The sequence below is a fragment of the Hyaena hyaena genome, unplaced genomic scaffold, assembly GCF_003009895.1.
Source record: "Hyaena hyaena isolate Hyena2069 unplaced genomic scaffold, ASM300989v1 scaffold_44, whole genome shotgun sequence".
Lineage (NCBI taxonomy): Eukaryota > Metazoa > Chordata > Mammalia > Carnivora > Hyaenidae > Hyaena > Hyaena hyaena.
The window spans coordinates 3048327-3067055 of NW_024080676.1; the positions used below are offsets into that span (position 1 = coordinate 3048327).

The 18729-nt window shown below is 45.6% G+C and overlaps 1 protein-coding gene across 1 annotated transcript in view; it reads right to left on the reverse strand.

The window, feature by feature from the left end:
- Window positions 1-18443, reverse strand: part of PDLIM1 (PDZ and LIM domain 1) — a 52643-nt gene extending 34200 nt beyond the window's left edge. The window contains exons 1-2 of the mRNA XM_039230292.1: window positions 18241-18443; window positions 1118-1269 (exon numbers count right to left, since the gene is read on the reverse strand). Of these exons, the coding sequence (XP_039086223.1) occupies window positions 1118-1269; window positions 18241-18336 (248 nt within the window). The 5' untranslated portion in view covers window positions 18337-18443. The remainder of the gene's footprint in view (window positions 1-1117; window positions 1270-18240) is intronic.
- Between the last annotated feature and the right edge of the window lie 286 nt (window positions 18444-18729).

Consider the following 18729-nt stretch of genomic DNA (forward strand, 5'->3'; position numbering starts at 1 on the left):
ATGTGACTCTTTTTTTTTTTTTTTAATGTTTTATTTATTTCTGAGAGAGGGAGAGAGAGAGCATGAGCAGGGAAGGGTCAGAGAGAGAGAGGGAGACACAGAATCAGAAATAGGCTCCAGGCTCTGAGCTGTCAGCACAGAGCCCGACATGGGGCTCGAACCCACAAACCATGAGATCATGACCTGAGCCGAAGTCGGACGCTTAACCAACTGAGCCACCCAGGTGCCCCAAGCATGTGACTCTTGATCTCAGGTTCTTGAGTTCAAACCCCATGTTGGGCACAGAGCTTGCTTTAAAAAAAAAAAAAAAAGAAAGTGCACTTTCTATAGGCGCGAGACTCTAACATATACAAAATATTCTGACCTCCTGCCCCACACCTGGTCCTCCCCACCAGTCCTATGGCACAAGGTCGAAAAAGGGATAAACCTATTTCAGGTAAAACTGAGCAAAGGGTCCACAATGAAGAGCAGTGGAAGCCAAGGTTAATGGCATTAAAGAACAGGTAAACAGAAGATCAGAATGAGGAATGTGAATTTGATGTGTCAGGAAGGAGGGAGCCAGTAAAGATTCAACCAAATCTCTCCTGATGTCCTGCCCTTGCGGGAACCCTCCCCCAAGACTAATCAGAAGCAGAATGGGAATTGTACCCCAGTGACAACTCCCAGCATGCTCTGCTCCATTCTCATAGCTCACTTTGGCTTACACGCAGCACTTTGTCTAACATGTCGATGTCTTTCTCTGCCACCATAACCTCCGGGGGCGGTACCCCCTGCTTCACGTGGTGTGATGCAAGCAGCATCCTCAGTAGATGCTCAGTGGTTTCCAAGAAGAAATTTTCATTTTGTCACACCTGACAATACCTAACTGATTTTACTTCCTCGAAGTTTTGGTTAGTTGTGTTGGAGCAAGTGAAAATGCAGAGCTCCTGGAGAAAGATGCTCACAGTATGAGAAGCACTGGGAAAATGCCAAAGAAAAAAGAAAAACCTGAGAAATTCCAATCCCGCAGAGCTGCCGCAGTGCACAGGGCACAGAGCTGGGGCTGGAGGGGATCTGGGACAGGTGGACCCACCCACAAGCAGCCTCCAGGCGATGAATGAGCACTTCCACGCCTTACCTGGTGACTGTGAGAGTCATGTTGTCTGCACAGCCCTTGATTTTGTTCTGAGCTTCCAAGTGGGTCATATTGCTGGTGTTTTCCCCATCGATGGCTGTGATTACATCTCCGATGCACAGGTTAGCCATCGCGGCCTTGCTTCCAGGAGTGACCTGGGAAAAAAGGGAAAAGCAGGTTAGTTACTATTTGTCTCCAAGAAAACCACTGAGTAAGTGACTACTGGCGTAAGCATTCACTGATCAGAGCATTTGAAAGGGGAAAAGGTCTGAAATAATAACTTTCAATAATAATAATCCTTTACATTCACCCAATACACATGCTTTACAAAGAATCCTTTTCTTTTTTTTTTTTTNTATAGATGGAGATTTAATTTCCTATTGTTCCCTTTCTTAAAATTTCTTCTACATACTTCTTTAGTTGTATCCCAGAGACACTGACATATCATGTTATAAATAATATTTTTAAGAAATCCTACAATTTCATTTTGTCTTATATTCTTTTTTTTTTAATTTTTTTTTTAATGTTTTATTTATTTCTAGGAGAGAGAGACAGAGACAGCATGAGCAAGGGAGGGTCAGAGAGAGAGGGAGTCACACACTCTGAAACAGGCTCCAGGCTCTGAGCTGGCAGTCAGCACAGAGCCCAACGCGGGGCTCGAACCCACGAACCGCGAGATCATGACCTAAGCGAAAGTCGGACGCCTAACCGACTAAGCCACCCAGGCGCCCCAGAATCCTTTTCAATATACCATGTCATTGGGTCTTTACGACAACCTCTAAGAGAGGACAAATGTCAGTCCCTACTTTAGAGACCAGGACCCTGAGGCTTAGAGAGATCTGTGATTTACCTGGGATCACCCAACTAGTTTATCACTATATTACTAATCATTGAACTAGTGTATTTACAGAGCCAGAACCCAAACCCAGTGTTCTTCCCACTCAATCTTGTTATTTCCTTAAAATACGTTACTAAGTATATTAAACACACACACACATACAGAGGGGCGCCTTGGTGGCTCAGTTGGTTAAGCATCTGACTTTTGATTTCAGTTCAGGTCATGATCTCTCGGTTGATGAGTTCGAGCCCCACGTCAGGCTCTGTGCTGACAGTGCAGAGCCCGTTACGGATCCTCTGTCCCCTGTCTCTCTTTTTCAAAAATAAACAAACTTCTAAACACATACACAGATTATGCATACCAACATCCTATTTCTATAAAAATCTAAATATATGATTTATGCACAGAAAAAATTGGAACATTTCACACAAAATTATTCACAGTTATACATTTCTGTGATGTTTTTGGTTTTTACAATGATCTTTAATTACTCTTGTAATTAAAAAAGCAATAAAGAATATTTTAAAATATGGTGGTGTGGCTTACATGGTCTGTTCCTCCTACTGAGAAGTTGATTACAATTAAGATCATCCCCTATAGCTTTTCTGCAGGCTGATGCTTCTTTTTTTCCTCAAGATTTTATTTTACTTATTTCTTAAATGTTTCTTTATTTTGAGAGAGAGAGAGACCACAATCAAGTGGGGGAGGAGCAGAGAGAGAGGGAGATAGAGAATCTCAAGCAGGCTCCACACTGTCAGCACAGAGCCCAAGGCACGGCTTAATCCCATGAACTGTGAGATCATGACCTGAGCCCAAATCAGAAGTCAGATGCTTAACCAACCAAGGCACCCAGGCACCCTTCAAGATTTTAAGTAATCTCGGGGCACCTGGGTGGCTCAGTCAGCTAAGCGTCTGACTTCGGCTCAGGTCATGATCTCAAGGTTAGTGGATTTGAGCCCCGCATGGGGTTCTGTACTGACACCTCAGAGCCTGGAGCCTGTTTCGGATTCTGTGTCTCCCTCTCTCTCTCTGCCCCTCCCCTACCCAGATCTGTCTCTGTCTCAAAAATAAATTTAAAAAAAATTTTTTAATTAAAAATAAGACTTTAAGTAATCTCTACACCCAATGTGGGGCTCAAAATCACAACCCCAAGATCAAGAGTCTCATGCTCTTCTGACTGAGCAACTGGGTGCCCCAAGCCGATGCTTCTGACCTAGCAGTTCCAAACTTCTGAGCCACCCATGCTTGAGGAAAGCCAGTCAATTTCTGCAGTGGGTTGTCGAATCCATTTGTCTACTGAGCAATACATGTGGACTGAATAAATATCCTGCTTCACATACAGACAGATGAACAGCTATTTTTCAAGTGAATTACAGATGCTATTGTGACGAATGAAGTACAAACTCATTCTGAAGTAGTACTAACCACAGAGTAATTGTTTGCTACTAGGTATTTCCTAAACCAAGGTATACTACAAATACTACTGTCTTCCCAGGTTGGTCTATGACTTGTGATATTAAAGGATCTTCCTTGATGGGATTCCAAACCTGCCCCCACCCCCGGAGCAGGTTGGTGGCAACACACCCACACCTCCAGTGCTGACAGGGTCCTGCCTCCCCTTGGAGCCTCTGTGGAAGATCCTGTGAACACCTGGGTGTCTCCACAAAGCTGCACCATGGTCAAGAGGACCTTCAGGCACCAAACCAGAACACACGGTTTGTGCAGAAGACCTCCATATCTGATGCAGTTTTAGGCAGCCATGGTTTTTTTTTTTTAATTGTTTTTAATGTTCATTTATTTTTGAGAGAGAGAAACAGAGCATGAGTGAGGGAGGGTCAGAGAGAGAGGGAGACACAGAATCTGAAACAGGCTCCAGGCTCTGAGCTAGTGTCAGCACAGAGCCTGACATGAGGCTCGAACCCATGAACTGCGAGATCATGACCTGAGCCAAAGTTGGACACTTAACTGACTGAGCCGCGCAAGTGCCCCAACCTTCTAATCAGCCTTCACCCATCTGAAAACACCAACCCTTCTGAGAAGGCTGGTGCAATGCTGTTGTCATGGTCCATCCCCCCATCAGCTCCCTGGCCCCAGGGAGTAAGGGGTGGATGACTTGATCCTCGGGGTTCCTTCCAGCTCAGACATGTATGACTTTATCAGGCAAAACTCTTCTGGAATGTAGCAGGATGTGGAAGCCAGTGCAAGGATCTTGACCTCCTAACCTTCCTTTCTGGCTTTCCCATCATCTGTTTACCAGAGATCTGGCTTTTATAAAGCAAGAGACCCTGGGCCACCTAGCTGGCTCAACTGGTGAAGCGTGCAACTTTTGATCTCAGGGTTGTGAGTTCAAGCCCCACGTTGGCTATAGAGCTTACTTTAAAAAAATAAAAAAATAAAAAAGGCCCTAGGCATTACTCTGTTTGGGACTGGCAATAATTCTGCTGGCAAATTTAATCTCCAGAAAGAGCAGCCTGATGGAACCCACCTATCATGAAATTGAATAGTGTGAAATCTATTAATGTGAAATTTAATAGCATTAAAGAATCCCCTCAGGATAAAATCCAGAATCACTAACAAGGTCTGTGAAGATCACACTTCCTTCCTCACCTTCATCATACAACACCCGTAAGTTCTGCTACACAGCCTTGCTTAGTTCTTTCCAACCACAGGGCCTTAGCACCTGTAACCTCTGCCCTGATTAACTCAGTCTCTTCCTTCAGTTCACACTTAAATGGCCCACTCTCAGAGTGGCCTTCCCTAACCTATAATCTAAGGTAGATCCCTGCTTTCCTTTTAACATACTGTTCTTCTTCCTCATGACACTTGTCACTTTGAATTTGTAAATCTATTTTGTGGGTTTATTTATTTAATGCCTGAGGACCTAATGATAAACAGTAAGGTGTGTGAGGACAGGATTTTGTCTGCCTTTTGTGCTGTGTTATCCCCAGTGCCTGGTACTTAGTAGGTGCTCAATAAATATTTGCCCAATGAATGACTAAATTTAAATATCTAGTGTTATTAAATATGTAACATGTTGCTTTAGAACTGGCTATTCTAAATTTTTTTGTTAATGTTTTTTATTTATTTCTGAGAGAAAGAAAGAGACAGTGTGAGCAGGGGTTGGTCAGAGAGAGAGGGAGACACAGAACCTGAAACAGGCTCCAGGCTCTGAGCTAGCTGTCAGCACAGAGCCCGACACGGGGCTCAAACCCACGAACCGTGAGATCATGACCTGAGCCGAAGTCGAATGCTCAAGTGACTGAGCCACCCAGGTGCCCCTAGAACTGGCCTTTCTAAATAACCCCTTCAGAAATGGCTATTTCAAAAGGAATCAAATAATCTGTTCCCTCAATAGCGCTATCCTGGAACATGACCACCCACAAAACTACAATGATGAGATGGGGGTGGGGTGGGAAGGGAAAGACTTGAGAAAATGAAAATAGAAATTTCTTTTCTACTTTAATATGCTCAGCTGCTAAGAACTCTGGAATTTCCAGCACTGGTTCAAACGGTCTTGTGGGTGAGGCATTTCTGTTAAGTACATCCCAACAGGTCCTGGACAGGCTAGAACCAGTCTTAAGAGTCTCAAGCCTGAGTAACTGATCCCTGGCCATCCCATTTCCTGGTCTGATTTTTTTTTTAAGCCAAAATGATGAAAAGCCAAAGGAAATCTCAGAAAGTTACAAGACAATGTCATCAACAGGGACTTGGATGGGATCACAGAGAAACAGATCACTTTTACTTTAAAAAAATGCAAAGCCCTTTCACGTTCAGTCTAGTATTTGAGGACCTCACCACCACCATATAAGACAATTTCACAGAAGGGCAACTGGGTGGCTCAGTCGGTTAAATATTCAGCTTTGGCTCAGGTCATGATCTCATGGTTCGTGAGTTCAAGCTCCACGTTGGGCTCTGTGCTGACAGCTCAGAGCCTGGATCCTGCTTCAAATTCTGTGTCTCCCTCTCTCTCTCTGCCCCACCCCTGCTTGTTCTCTGTCTCTGTCAAAAAATGAATAAACGTTAAAAAAAAAAAAAAAAGACAATTTCACAGATAAGGACATTGAGATTCAGAGAAACCATGCATGATTCAAGTTCTCACAGCTAAAGGCTTGAGCCTGAACTTGAAACCACATCCCCTCATTCCAAAGTGCATTCCCTTTCTGTTTACCACCATGCCACGGAAGATGCTTTCAACCTAACTGCCAGAGCCAGAAAGAAACCCAGGTTTAAGAAGATGCCTCTGCCTTGGCCTCCTGCACAAGGAACTTGTGTCACAAACTCCTGCTGCTGCCTGGGTGTGTCTCCACCCCAGGACAATCATCTCTACTGCTCTGTACTGGGCTGGGCCCGGTGACCCCACCCTAGTAAAATACCCAAATCAGAACACAGCACTGGAAAGGGCTTCAGGGAGAAGACCCGTGTCTACAACAGTGGTTAGTCTCCATCCTGAATGATGGGCTCCAATCCTCATGACACTCTTTATCATAATCATAACAACAGCCGACAGTGAAGACGTGCTTATGTGCCAAGCACAGTTTAAGTACCTGGAGAGAGTTAACTTACCAGTGCTCATGCAGTGTTAGCAGGTAGCTAACTGGTATGACCTGCATCGTTACAGTTGAGGAAATGAAAGAATGGGGGTTAAAGCTGTTTGCATGAGGCTACGCAGCTGGTGGGCTCCAGAGTCTATCCACTTAACCCCATATCCCACACTGTCTATTCTAATTTCCTCCTGACCATTAAATTCCATTAGAACCAGCTCATAGTGGAGTCAGCTTCGATGCCTAAAAAAGCAAACCTGTATGCTTCTCCAAAGAAACAAGACACATTAGTTCAATGGACATTCTCAAAAACCCTCTTCCAGCTTTCTTCCCCAGAGACCATTCCACACAATTCTTGCTTCATTGAGAACAAATGAGCTTAGGCACAATTTCCATTAATGAACAACCTGCCATTCTCTGCAGAAATCACTTATGTCTCTCTCATCCTCCAGCCCCTAAGGCAGACATGTGGCTCAGAGACCAACCCATATAACGACCCTATACAGCAAGTTCCTAATGCATCTTCAAAGCCTTGCTGCCAAACTCTCGAGCTCATAAGGTTTTTGAGGAGTTTAATTTCACTTCTAAATGGTGCAGAATAGGACCATTTATGGACCAATATGATGTAGCTCTCCCACTTTTTTCCATTTACATCTAAATAACTAAATACAGCTGTTACACAGAACTGAATGTTTTGCATACTCGCTGGCCATAAGTGAAAAGATACCCTTGCTCCTCTGTGATAATGGCATGTTTCTATTTTATCCCTCCTCTGTTTCTGTCTTCTCTTTCTCGTTCATGCATCCATCAGCCATTCCTTAAGTACATTCTGAATCAGAGTGCAGCTTGTTGATTAAGATGTGGCTTTCCAGGGGCGCCTGGGTGGCTCAGTCAGTTAAGCTTCGGACTTCAGTTCAGGTCATGATCTCATAGTTTGTGAGTTCAAGCCCTGCATTGGGCTATCCGCTGTCAGCACAGAGCCTGCTTTGGATCCTTGGTCTCTCTCTCTGCCCCTTCCCTGCTTGTATGTGCATGCACTCTCTCTCTCTCTCTCAAAAATAAATAAACTTAAAAAAAAAACGATGTGGCTTCTGAAGTCAGATGGTCAGGATTCAAGTTCTTTGCCACTTGTAAGCTAAGTGTCCTTAGGCAGGATATTTCACTCCTTCTCATCTAGGAAATGGGTAATAACAGTCCTGACATCAGAAGGCTGTTACAAGGATTACATGAAATCATTCAGGCTGAGCACACTATCAAGTTCCAGAAATATGAATTACTGTTTACAGATTCTGGGAACACAAGGCGCTGGGATACAGACGTGAAAAAGATGGTGTCTACCATCAAGGCCATCACGATCTCCTGAGGGAGACGGGCATATACAACAGCTAGTGAGCGCTGTGCTAGGCGTAAGCCAGAGGCAATGGGAGCCTAAAGATGGAATCAGGGAAGACTCCCAAGAGGAGGTATTGCTTAAAAGTGTGTAAAGGCACTACAGGAGGCAGGAAAAAGCATGCCAAGTGACAAGAACAGTAATGTGGACTGGTAAAGGGAGAGAAAGGGGATGAGGCTGGAGATGTAAATACAGATCAGGCTGTAGGAACCCTGTTATTTTCTAAAAAGATTGTGCTTTGACAAACAATGGAAAAATTGCCAATATTTATGTATTGGTAAATTTCACACAAAACTCTACATTCTCAGCTTCTTGAAGGAAATCTGGCAATTCTGGACCCACACGATCAGCACTGAGAAGCCTCTGACATCTTAGATCAGGCATATGCTCTCCATCTAGCACAGCCCCCACCACGCTCTATTGCCCCTGACACAGAAACATTGTACCAGTTGCCATTTATCATCAGAAATCTCGCAGCTCAATGTAGTGTGCAATTACAGAAACTACCAACCACTCTTGCAGCTAATAATTTTCTTATTACCTCACCCTCAAGTCAAAACTCACTTATGTTGCTTTCCGACCCCTTCATGCAACTGTGTCTGTGATCACTGGCTTAGTTTTAAAGTTATGGAAAGCAAACTTAAATGTAAAATGTTTTATGACTAGAATTATGAGACACCCTAGTTTGCTCAGGACACTAGCCTATTTTCCTAGTTTATTATCAAAATCACTCCATTTCACTTTTACCAGTGTTCCAGTCTGGATGATAAAATGAATTATTACCCTTCTGACAGACAGGATTTTAACCAAATATTCATATCAAACAGTTTAAACGGTTCTTATGCAGAGCTTTTTTTTCCCTAAGGAAAAAAATTATCTCTATTCCAAAGGCTCTTTTACCTGTGGACAGAAATGTAGGGCAATTTCTTGAATGTTCACTGAATATTGCTAACCTTGATCCTTGTAACTGGCATCTATTTACGCCTCAGGTCAGAAACAGAGCCAGGTCCCCGATAACTCAGGAAAACTCTGATATTTGCAAGGATGAGGCAACTGCTTCCTGACAGGCTAGTCATCAGATCTCCTGGGGAATCTACAGATTTTGTAAAGCTTCCCAGAAAATGCTCATGCTCACCAGGTTTGGAAACACGGGTCTGACTACCCCTTCCCCTGAAGCTCTCTCCCTGAATGAAGTTACAAGGTAAGCAAAAAATACTTAGACCCTAAAATCTTCCTCCACAAAAAACCTCAAGGGCTTACACTCCTATTAAGATACATAGAAGGCCCGGGGCACCTGGGTGGCTTAGTCGGTTAAGCCTCCGACTTTCGCTTAGGTCATGATCTCGTGGTTCGTGGGTTCGAGCCCCGCGTCGGGCTCTGTGCTGACTGCCAGCTCAGAGCCTGGAGCCTGTTTCAGTCTGTGACTTCCTCTCTCTCTGACCCTCCCCTGCTCACGCTGTCTCTCTCTCTCCTAGAAATAAATAAAACATTAAAAAAAAAAAAAAAAGATACATAGAAGGCCCTTGAAAGAAACATCCATGAGAATAGTATTTCTCTAACTCTTACTGAAGCAGAGATATATAAATATAAACATAAATAAATATATATACGTACCACACACATACATACAGAGGCACCTGGCTGGCTCAGTCGGTATAGTGTCTGAGTCTTGATCTTGGGGTTTTGAGTTTGAGCCCCATGTTGGACGTAAAGATTATTTAAAAATAAAACCTTTAAATAGGACGCCTGGGTGGCTCAGTCAGTTAAGTGTCTGACTTCAGGTCATAATCTCACAGTCAATGGGTTCCAGCCTTGCGCCGGGCTCTATGCTGATAGCACAGAGCCTGGAGCCTGCTTTAGATCCTGTGTCTCCCTCTCTCTCTGCCCCTCCCCCACTCACACTCTGTCTCTCAAAAATGAATGTTAAAAAAAAAACTTTTAAATAAAATCTTTATATATACATCTTCTATCATGTTGGTCAACATCCTTGAAGGTGATATGCAAACTGCATATTGTAGAAGTAATTTCATTCCAGATGCTAAATCACTCAACATGGTTGCTATTTTGCCTTGGCCAGAACCCTTACAGCTCAGCGTTGTATGCAATTATAGAAACCACCTAATTTAAAGGTCTCGCACATCTCTTTCCTCTTCTATGGCCCAATTTTATTTTAAATCATATAATGTGTGTTCTTATGTTGAAATATTGTAAATATGCGTTGTAAATCACCTTAAATTCTTCTCACAAGTGAAACAGCATAAATAATGATATAATTCAGCATCACATAACAGAAGACTGGAATAAGGAAATTTAGAATTCAAGTTCAGTCTCAGTGCCACATAGTGTTAGGGTCAACCTCCATTGATTTAATGGCTGTATCAGAGTAGGGTATAGATTTAAAAAATTCTGAGTTGGGCAACAAAACAGAACCTAACCCTGTAGTATGCAGGGTTTTTATTTATGTTTTTAATGTTTATTTATTTTTGATAGAGAGAGAGAGGATATGCACGAGCAGGGGAGGGGCAGAGAGAAAGGGGGACAGAGGATCTGAAGTGGGCTCTGTGCTGACAGCAGAAGCCCGATTGAAACTCACAACCTGTGAGATCATGACTTGAGTCAAAGTTGGACGCTGAACCGACAGGCGCGCCTGCAGTATGCCATTTAGATGTGGAATTTGAACTCTCTTGAGTCATACTTTTAACTCAATTTGTTTGTGGGCCCAGGTATGGCCCAGACTTTGAAGCTACCTTATAGCCACAGAAACTCTATGAGCTTACACAGGTTCGCCTGAAAATCCCCCAAGAAAGTTTCAAAATGGTCTTGGTTACTCTGCATCCATTTTCTCAACAAAATGAGACAACAGAGTACCGTTCAGGTGCTTGTAGATGAGTTGTGCCTTAATCCAGCTTCAGTTCGTGGTCAGTGTGAAGGAAGCAGTTACACTGAGGAAGGGCAATTCAAAGAGACTGCTCTCCTAGTCTGAAAGACCAAATACTATTTCTTAGGTAGGGATAAAATTAAAAAGGAGTTAAAAAAAAATAGAATACCCTAATTTATCAAGAAATCACCAAATCTCACAAACAAGGCCTTATGAACCCCATGTGTTTCTAAATTGCTCCACTAATTATCACCCATTATCCAAAGCCCAACTATCAACTAACCACATGACCTTGGGCAAGGTGCTCTCTATACCTCAGCCTCTTCATTTATCAAATGAAATTTATAATAGCATCAACCTCATTAGTTTGTTGGGAGGATTAAATGACATTATAGGTGTCAAAAGTTTAGAACAACATCTGGCCTATTATAAGCACTCAATGCACCAATCACCCCTGGTATTTTTCTAATAGTACCACTGTGTCCTGATGCCTTCTAGGTGTTTGCCATGATGCTGGCCCCTTTCTATATACATCACCTGAATCCTCACCACAGCCTTTGAAGACAAGTACTATTATTCCCACTTACAAGTGAAGGCACTGAAGTTTCAGGGGCTGTCCCTGCCCAAGGACACAGAGCTAGTAAGTGGACAAGACAGAGTTTGAACCCAGAGCAGACTGATTCTGAGACTACATTTCCCCATGACATCAAGATGTCTTTAACTCTTGGGGCGCCTGGGTGGCTTAGTCGGTTAAGCGTCCGACTTTCGCTTAGGTCATGATCTCGCGGTTCATGGGTTCGAGCCCCGCGTCGGGCTCTGTGCTGCCAGCTCAGAGCCTGGAGCCTGTTTCAGTCTGTGACTCCTTCTCTCTCTGACCCTCCCCTGCTCACGCTGTCTCTCTCTCTCTCTCCTAGAAATAAATAAAAAAAAAAATTAAAAAAAAAATGTCTTTAACTCTCGATTTGCTGCAGTAAAAATAAGGCAGAAGGTACAAAGCAATGATGTCTATGTGACATGCAAATTACTATGATATGGGGCTTTGATATTAAAAATGTTACAGGAACAGAGAAAAGTCTGAAAAGTTTTGCAGCAAACTGTTAACAGAGTTTACCTCTGGGAAGCAGGACTGGGGAAGGGCGTGGGGAGGGCTCTTAGCCTTATGCATTCCACATCGTTATGTTATTTGATTTTTTTGTAACAAGCATGAAGCTTTTTATGGAAACTTTTAATTGAAGTGTAACACACAGATAGAAGGGTGCACAAATCGTTAACACTCAGCTGGACAGAGTCTCACACCAGGAGGACATCCATGAACCTGGCACTCGAGAAAGAAACAGAACTGAACTCCCAAAGGCCCGTCCTGCTGCCTTCCCATCACTAACCTCTGACCCTGACTTCCAACACCATGGATTAATTCTGCTTGACTGATTTTATGTAACTGAAATCACATAGTATTTTCCCTTTTAGGTCTGTCTCATTCATGTCTTTGTGCAAAGCTGCAATTCCTGCAATTGCTGGTGGTGTTTTATGTCCTGTAACTCTACCACTAGTTGTTTATCCATCCTATTGTTGTTAGATATTGGAATTATTCAAGTTTGGGGCTACTGTGAATAGTGAGTGCTGCTTTGAAAACTCTTGACATGTCTTGCTGCCCACTGGACACATTCCTATGGAGTATTTAACTAGCAGAATTGTTGGCCATAGGGTATGGGTATGGGTTCAGCTTTAGAAGCATGAGTAGTTTTTACAATTTGTTTAAAATTGGACATAAAACCTTGTGGCCCCATCTGAATGTAATCTCTCTGTATGCATTTCGGACATCTTTATCTGCCATAGGTCACACTTGCGTCCTTATGGTCTCAGGTGGTAATATGAGTAGTCATACCTATAAACATGGGGCTCTTAGTCCTGGGTCAAGAACCTGGGCTCCTTCAAGACCACAGTGTTCTTCAGGAAATCATTTCAAAGGTTTACGCCATTTATCAAGAAGGCAGTGTACCACGTACGTGAAAGCACAATCCAGGCCTCAATTACAGAGGAACATTCCAGTTCACCCACGATGAGGCTAAGAACGTCAACAATCACACAGGGTGCTATGTGCCATACAGAAATCACCTTGTTCTCCCTTAGACTTTCATGGGTATATTTCATTTTGGCCTTGGCTTGGCTACCACTTTCCAGTGGCTGAGCCACGTGGATCTGTTTATCCCTACTCATCTCCATTCAACACAAAAACTGCCCCCAAATCCTCCCCTACCCACCTGGGCAGGCTTCTCTCTAATCCTTCAAATCCTCTGTGCTTCTGTTCTCCACTTCCACATGGTCATGGAATTGCACAGCTGGACTGTCAATTCTCACAGGTAGGGCCATGGCTTTTGGCTTCTCAGGGGATTAGGGAGGGGAAGTGCTGGTCTCTGGGATGCTCTGAGCTCCAGGAGCACCTGGGCTAAGGCCACAAAACAGCTAAGGTCACCACGGCCAACTCTCATGGGTATAACAGGCTCTGCGATAAGGAGCCCAAGAGGGTCCTTCCCACCCTTACATTATACCTGCACTACCATTAGCACTTCTTGGAGCTGTACTATGTGCAAAGATTACCACCAGTGAAATAGTGACAGCTAGGGATCTTCAAGAGGCAGAACACAGTGGTTAAAGCTGGCCTGGGATCCAGTCTACCTCGCACATCCCAGCTTTGCAATTTACTGCCAGAACATCCTGCGTCTCTGTCATGGGCTGTGGGGAACACAGAAGATAATGCCAGGGCACACCTAGCACAGAGCAGGCATTCAAGAAATGCTAGCTGCTCTTAAAATGGTTATTATAAGATAGAGACTAAGGCCATGGCCTTCAAAGCCAGACCAATCTTGTGACTAACATGAGAGTCATCTGAACACAGGTATTCGTGGATGAATAACACAACACAAATTCACCTGAAAGCACTTCTGAATTCATAATACATTTTCTTAATCAACTCATAGTCGAAGGTACAACCAATACCACATTGCCTAATGCTGAGATAGTTTTTAACAGCAAAAAAGTAGGCTCTCATATTCAAAGGGTAAAAACCAGCGGGGTTGCTTGTTTGCTACTTTATCTTTATAGAGAACTGAACCACAGAGAAAGTGAGCAATGTGCCCCGGGTCACCCAGTGTGGTGCTCATGACTGAAGAGGAGCTCAGCCAGAGTCCTCACCCTGGACACCTTAACAGGTGCCACAAAGACATTCTGGCAGCTTCCCCAGGCTTTCCTCTGAGGCATACTGGAAGTCAAATCATCCTCTAAAAATTAATTTTCTGACTTAGCCACTTTTGCTCATTTTTAACCAATTTCTACCCTCTCCTTTACAAGGAAGCAGTTCAGTCAATGTAAAATTATGTAAATTCAAACAAATTAACTAACCTATGGGCACCAGAGTTTCCCTTTGTAAAAAGCAACAAATACCAGCTTTCCTCTCTGTGGAGCAATGGGGTGGCGTAGAGAATGAGCACGGCCCGTCCCTGCTCCCTGAACAAGAGCAACTGCTTGGTGCTTTTCCCAGTCCTGATGAGCCAGGGGAGTGTGACCTCAGCCATTAGGTGACAATCTCCTCTTGGTCATTTGCACTACAATACTTGAAAGCCATTCTCCTCCCCCCTCCTCCCAGACAAACCTGGGCATGCAGGAGGTTGGGTAAGAGCAGAATATTGGATCAGAGGTCCCAACACTGCTTGGTGAATTTCCCGCCAGTAGGCTCAAGCATTCACTTCAGTGCTATTCCAGGGGCACCTCAGTCAGAGCATGTGACTGACACCTGACCTCAGGGTTGTCAATTTGAGTCCCACCCAGGGTGTAGAGATTACTTTAAAAAAATTCATTGGAAGCACTTAAGTGCTTTTCCCTTTGACCCTCTTCCTCTGCTGTCCTTGGATCAACCATAGTCAGCTGGAGCAGCTAGTATTTCCCAGGTGAGGGAGTGCGGGGCAAGGGCTATTAATAAATAGTGAGCCTTTATGGACATTTCTTGCCTTTCACAATTTGACAGGCCCTACTCTTTTAACCCTTAGGACATCTTATAATCCACTTGAGTCTGAAAATAACACTCTTAAAAATCAGAAAAGACACTCTGGCTACCAACTATCCATTATTAAGCTTCCTTTAGGACACCTGAGCAAAGGGTACAGCATTCCCCATAATACCACACTGCTCTTAGCAAAGGCTTACTCAAGAGGTAAATAACAGCCCCTCCCACCAAGAGCACCCCCTTATCTCTGGCCCCACCCCTTCCTGTCTTTTGTCAGTTGCTGGGACAGAAAAACAGTCAACATAAATTGGGCAGCAATTTCAGTCTGGGTGTGGATTTCTGAGGGCTTTCCTTGAAAGCAACTAGAGGAAATAAGATATTGATATGGGGGAAGAAAAAAACTCAAGGAGACAGACAACTGTAGATTTGCAGCAGGAAGTGACAGAGGAAAAAAATCTCAGAGGACAGAGGCAAATGTGTGGCTAGAGCATCATGGAACCCAAGGTAGGGGGCTTGAGGGAGAAACTGGGAAAAGGAAGAAAGCTGGTTATTGCCCATTTAAAGTTGAAAACCTAGGCTGAAATTTTAAGTTTATCACAGTAATACAAATAAACAATGAGGAGTAAAGTGTGTGTGTGAGCGCGCGCGCGCACAGACACACACACACACAGACACACACAATGTGTTCTGTATGATTCTGCTCAGAAACAGGCGAACTTAAGCTGTGGTGTTCAGGACGCATATTTAGGTGGTAAAACTAAAGAAAAAACAAGCAAGTGACTACCATAAGTCAGGATTTATGTCTGGTGCACTTCTGGGGTGCAGGCAGTGTTCTAGTTTTTTGTCCTGGGTAGGGGATTATATAGGTATTTACTTTATAATTGTTTCTAATGCATTTATATTTTACAACTTTTTTTTTAAGAAAAAGAACTCCTTTTAAGCATGCAAGATTACAGTTATATTCAGAACCTTTAGTAGTTTCACAAAAGACTGGAGCCAGTACCAGAATAATTCACGCCAGAGAAAGCAAACATAGTTATTCAAATGAAAGGTACTCCTCTCCTGGCCTAATTTTATGGTTTGCTTTGGTGTGGAGACTCAAAATCTACATGTATAAAACCATACTAGCAAAGTGTGTCTGCCCCAAATGATAAATGTAGCGCACCTGCCAGCCAGAAGGCATGTGTCTCTTTGTCACTACTTACACCTCCCCACTCCTGTTCCCTGAGCATTCTCACGCTCTTCAATGGGCAGCCAGCAGTTGGAGTTATCCTCATCGCAGGGACAAAAAAGTAAGATGGCTCACCAGAGCCGTACCAGCAGGTACAACTCAAGTAAGAAGCAGAAACCAGACCACCATCAGATCTCAGACAACCACCTCAGGGCCCCTTCAGGATGACTTTCCTATCCCCAGGAGGTGAGGAGACACACCTTTTTTTTTTTCCATGTAGAAATAATGACATGAAGAAACAAGTGAATAACGGAGAGTATGAGAATATCCCCTACTCTGAGTCACTGTCACTTGTCAATTAAAGCCACTGCTAAGGGCATTATAAAGATAAGCTTCCCTCAGACACGTTGAAAGTAGAGCTGTGTCCTCTCATAGCTAGGACCCGAGGGCTTTGCACAGTATGAGCTCACTAAACATGTGCTCAGAAATAAATGAATAAATATATGAAGGTACAAACCAATGAATTTGGTGTTGTGGTTTCCACGCCGTGTAGTCATTCCTGCACAGTGCCACATGCACTTCTTAAAAGCAGTTAAAATGACAGGTAGTAACTGCCCTTTTAATAGATTGGCAATATATCCTCCACTTCTTAAAAAAGGGTTTCATGTCATACATAAATTCAGAAGTAGAAAGGGCTGACAGGTTAATTATAGACACAAAGAGCAAGGACAAATGGACTATGAGGTAAGTGAGTCTAAATGTGCCTTCCCTGGACAAGCATTTATTAATAAGCCTGCAAACATTTACTGGGTACGGCCAGGTTCAGCTCTGTGCCAGGCTTGGGGGCGGGGGTCTGGATTAGGAAAAGGCAGTTTCTATACTTGAGGAATTTGGCTGGTGGCTGGGAAGACAGCATGTACCTGTAAGAATAATAAAAGAAGTCCCCTCAGGATAGCAGGTAGAACAAAGGGAGGAGCCTAAGAACTCAGGCACCTGCCCCTTTAGGGGATGGGATGGTCAGAGAAAACCTCACTGGGCTAGATCCATCTGGAAGGAAATATGGCCAGGACTGCGATCGAAGAGGCCCCCAATTCTTTGCCTCCTGCACCCCCCACCATATTCCTACAGCTGCTGGAGGCAGGGATTTAAGTAAAAACCAACAAACAAAATAAAACAAAACACCCATAGGGACCTTCCCCTTCCCTCTCCATCCTCCCGCGAAGAACAAAGGGATGTTAAGATGGCTGGGGAGGCAAGTTTAGGGTCAGCTTAGCAAGCAGATGGCCCCCAAAATGGAATACCAAACCTCTAGGCAGGGTGTGGACACCAGAGAATGCTTTTTGTTCCCTTTTTCATTAGTCGGAAAATACTTATTGTCTGCCTTTTAGACGCAGGCAGTGAATAGGGCAACTCACACTGGGACATGACAGTTACTCCAGACTCGACGACCGAAGCCTGGGCCTCCAAACCCGGAGTCTGAGTCTCCCAGGGGGATCTGCTTTATTCCAGGGTAATGGGCCTGGTGGTCTCCCCAAAAAAGGACGCCCCTCTAAGAAGCTTTCAAGCAGAATCCCCCCTCCACGCAAAGTGGAAACTCCTGCCCGCCAGTATCCCTGGGGAAAAGTGGCTGTTCGGCTGGTAATCTGGGAACGCCAGGCTGAAATAAGGGATGGCCATCTGCTGCAGGAGGAGGGGAGTCTCCAACAGCGTTTATCTGGGCCTGCTTGTTTCCAAAACCCGGCCTTTTCTCCAAAAGGTAAGAGGGAGGTGAGACCTGGCCACGGAGTAAGTGCAAAAGAGTGGAAAACTAGTTGTTTCCGAAATTCATCACACCTGCCCGGGGTAAACTTCCCACCGACTCCACCTCACTTCGAGGTCGTTCCGGCTGCTGCTTCCAATCTACTTTCGGCCACTCGGGCGACTTGTGAAGAACTGGGAAGGGATACTGGGGTACCTGCGAGCGGGCGGTATCTGCGGGGACTCTCACGCCCCCGCGCGTGGACAAGGCGCGTCCACACGCCGGGCCGCGCCTCGGTGGCGAAAGAACGAAAACCGCCCCCTCCGTGGCGCGCGCTGACACCGGAGTGCGCGCCCGGCCGCCGCCCGCTCGCCTGGCCCGGGAGCGCAGCTGCCGGGAAGGAGCGGCGGGCGCGAGGCGCACCTGGATGCGACCGGCCGCGCTGGCTCGGGCCCGGACTCCCTTACAGCGGTCTCCGGCAGTGCGACCTCGAGCCCCCAGGTCCCCTCCCGGCCCGCCGCTCCCCAGCTGGGGTGCTCCCGGCTCCGTGCGCGTCCCGACCGCTCTTACCCGGGAAATGGTCAGGGGTTGCTCGAAGTCCTTGCCCCCCACGAGGCGGAAGCCCCATGGTCCCGGGCCCTGGAGGACTATCTGCTGGGTGGTCATGGCGCGGCGACCCGCGGGGACAGACGGGGCAGGACGCGGTGCGCTGGGCTCCCTGCAGCTGTCGGAGAAGGAGCGCGCGGCGCGGGTCCCGGGAGCCTACGGCGGGCGTGAGGAGGGAGAGCGCGGAGGGGGTGGCGCGCGGGGGCGGGGACGGCTCCGCCCCGCCCCGCCCCGCCCGGCCTCCCGCCGGCCCGCGGCCGCTCGCAGCACAGCGCGCCGGCCGCGTGAACCCCGAGGCGGGTCGGGGGTCCGGGTTCTCCGCAGCCCCGCCCCAGCACCCTCTCCAGCCCGGCCCCCTCCGCCGCGCTGGCCGCCGCGGCTCCCAGCCCCGCCGCGGGTGCTAGGTGCGAGCTGAGCAGGTTCCGACACACCCCGCCGGAGACAAAGCCGGAC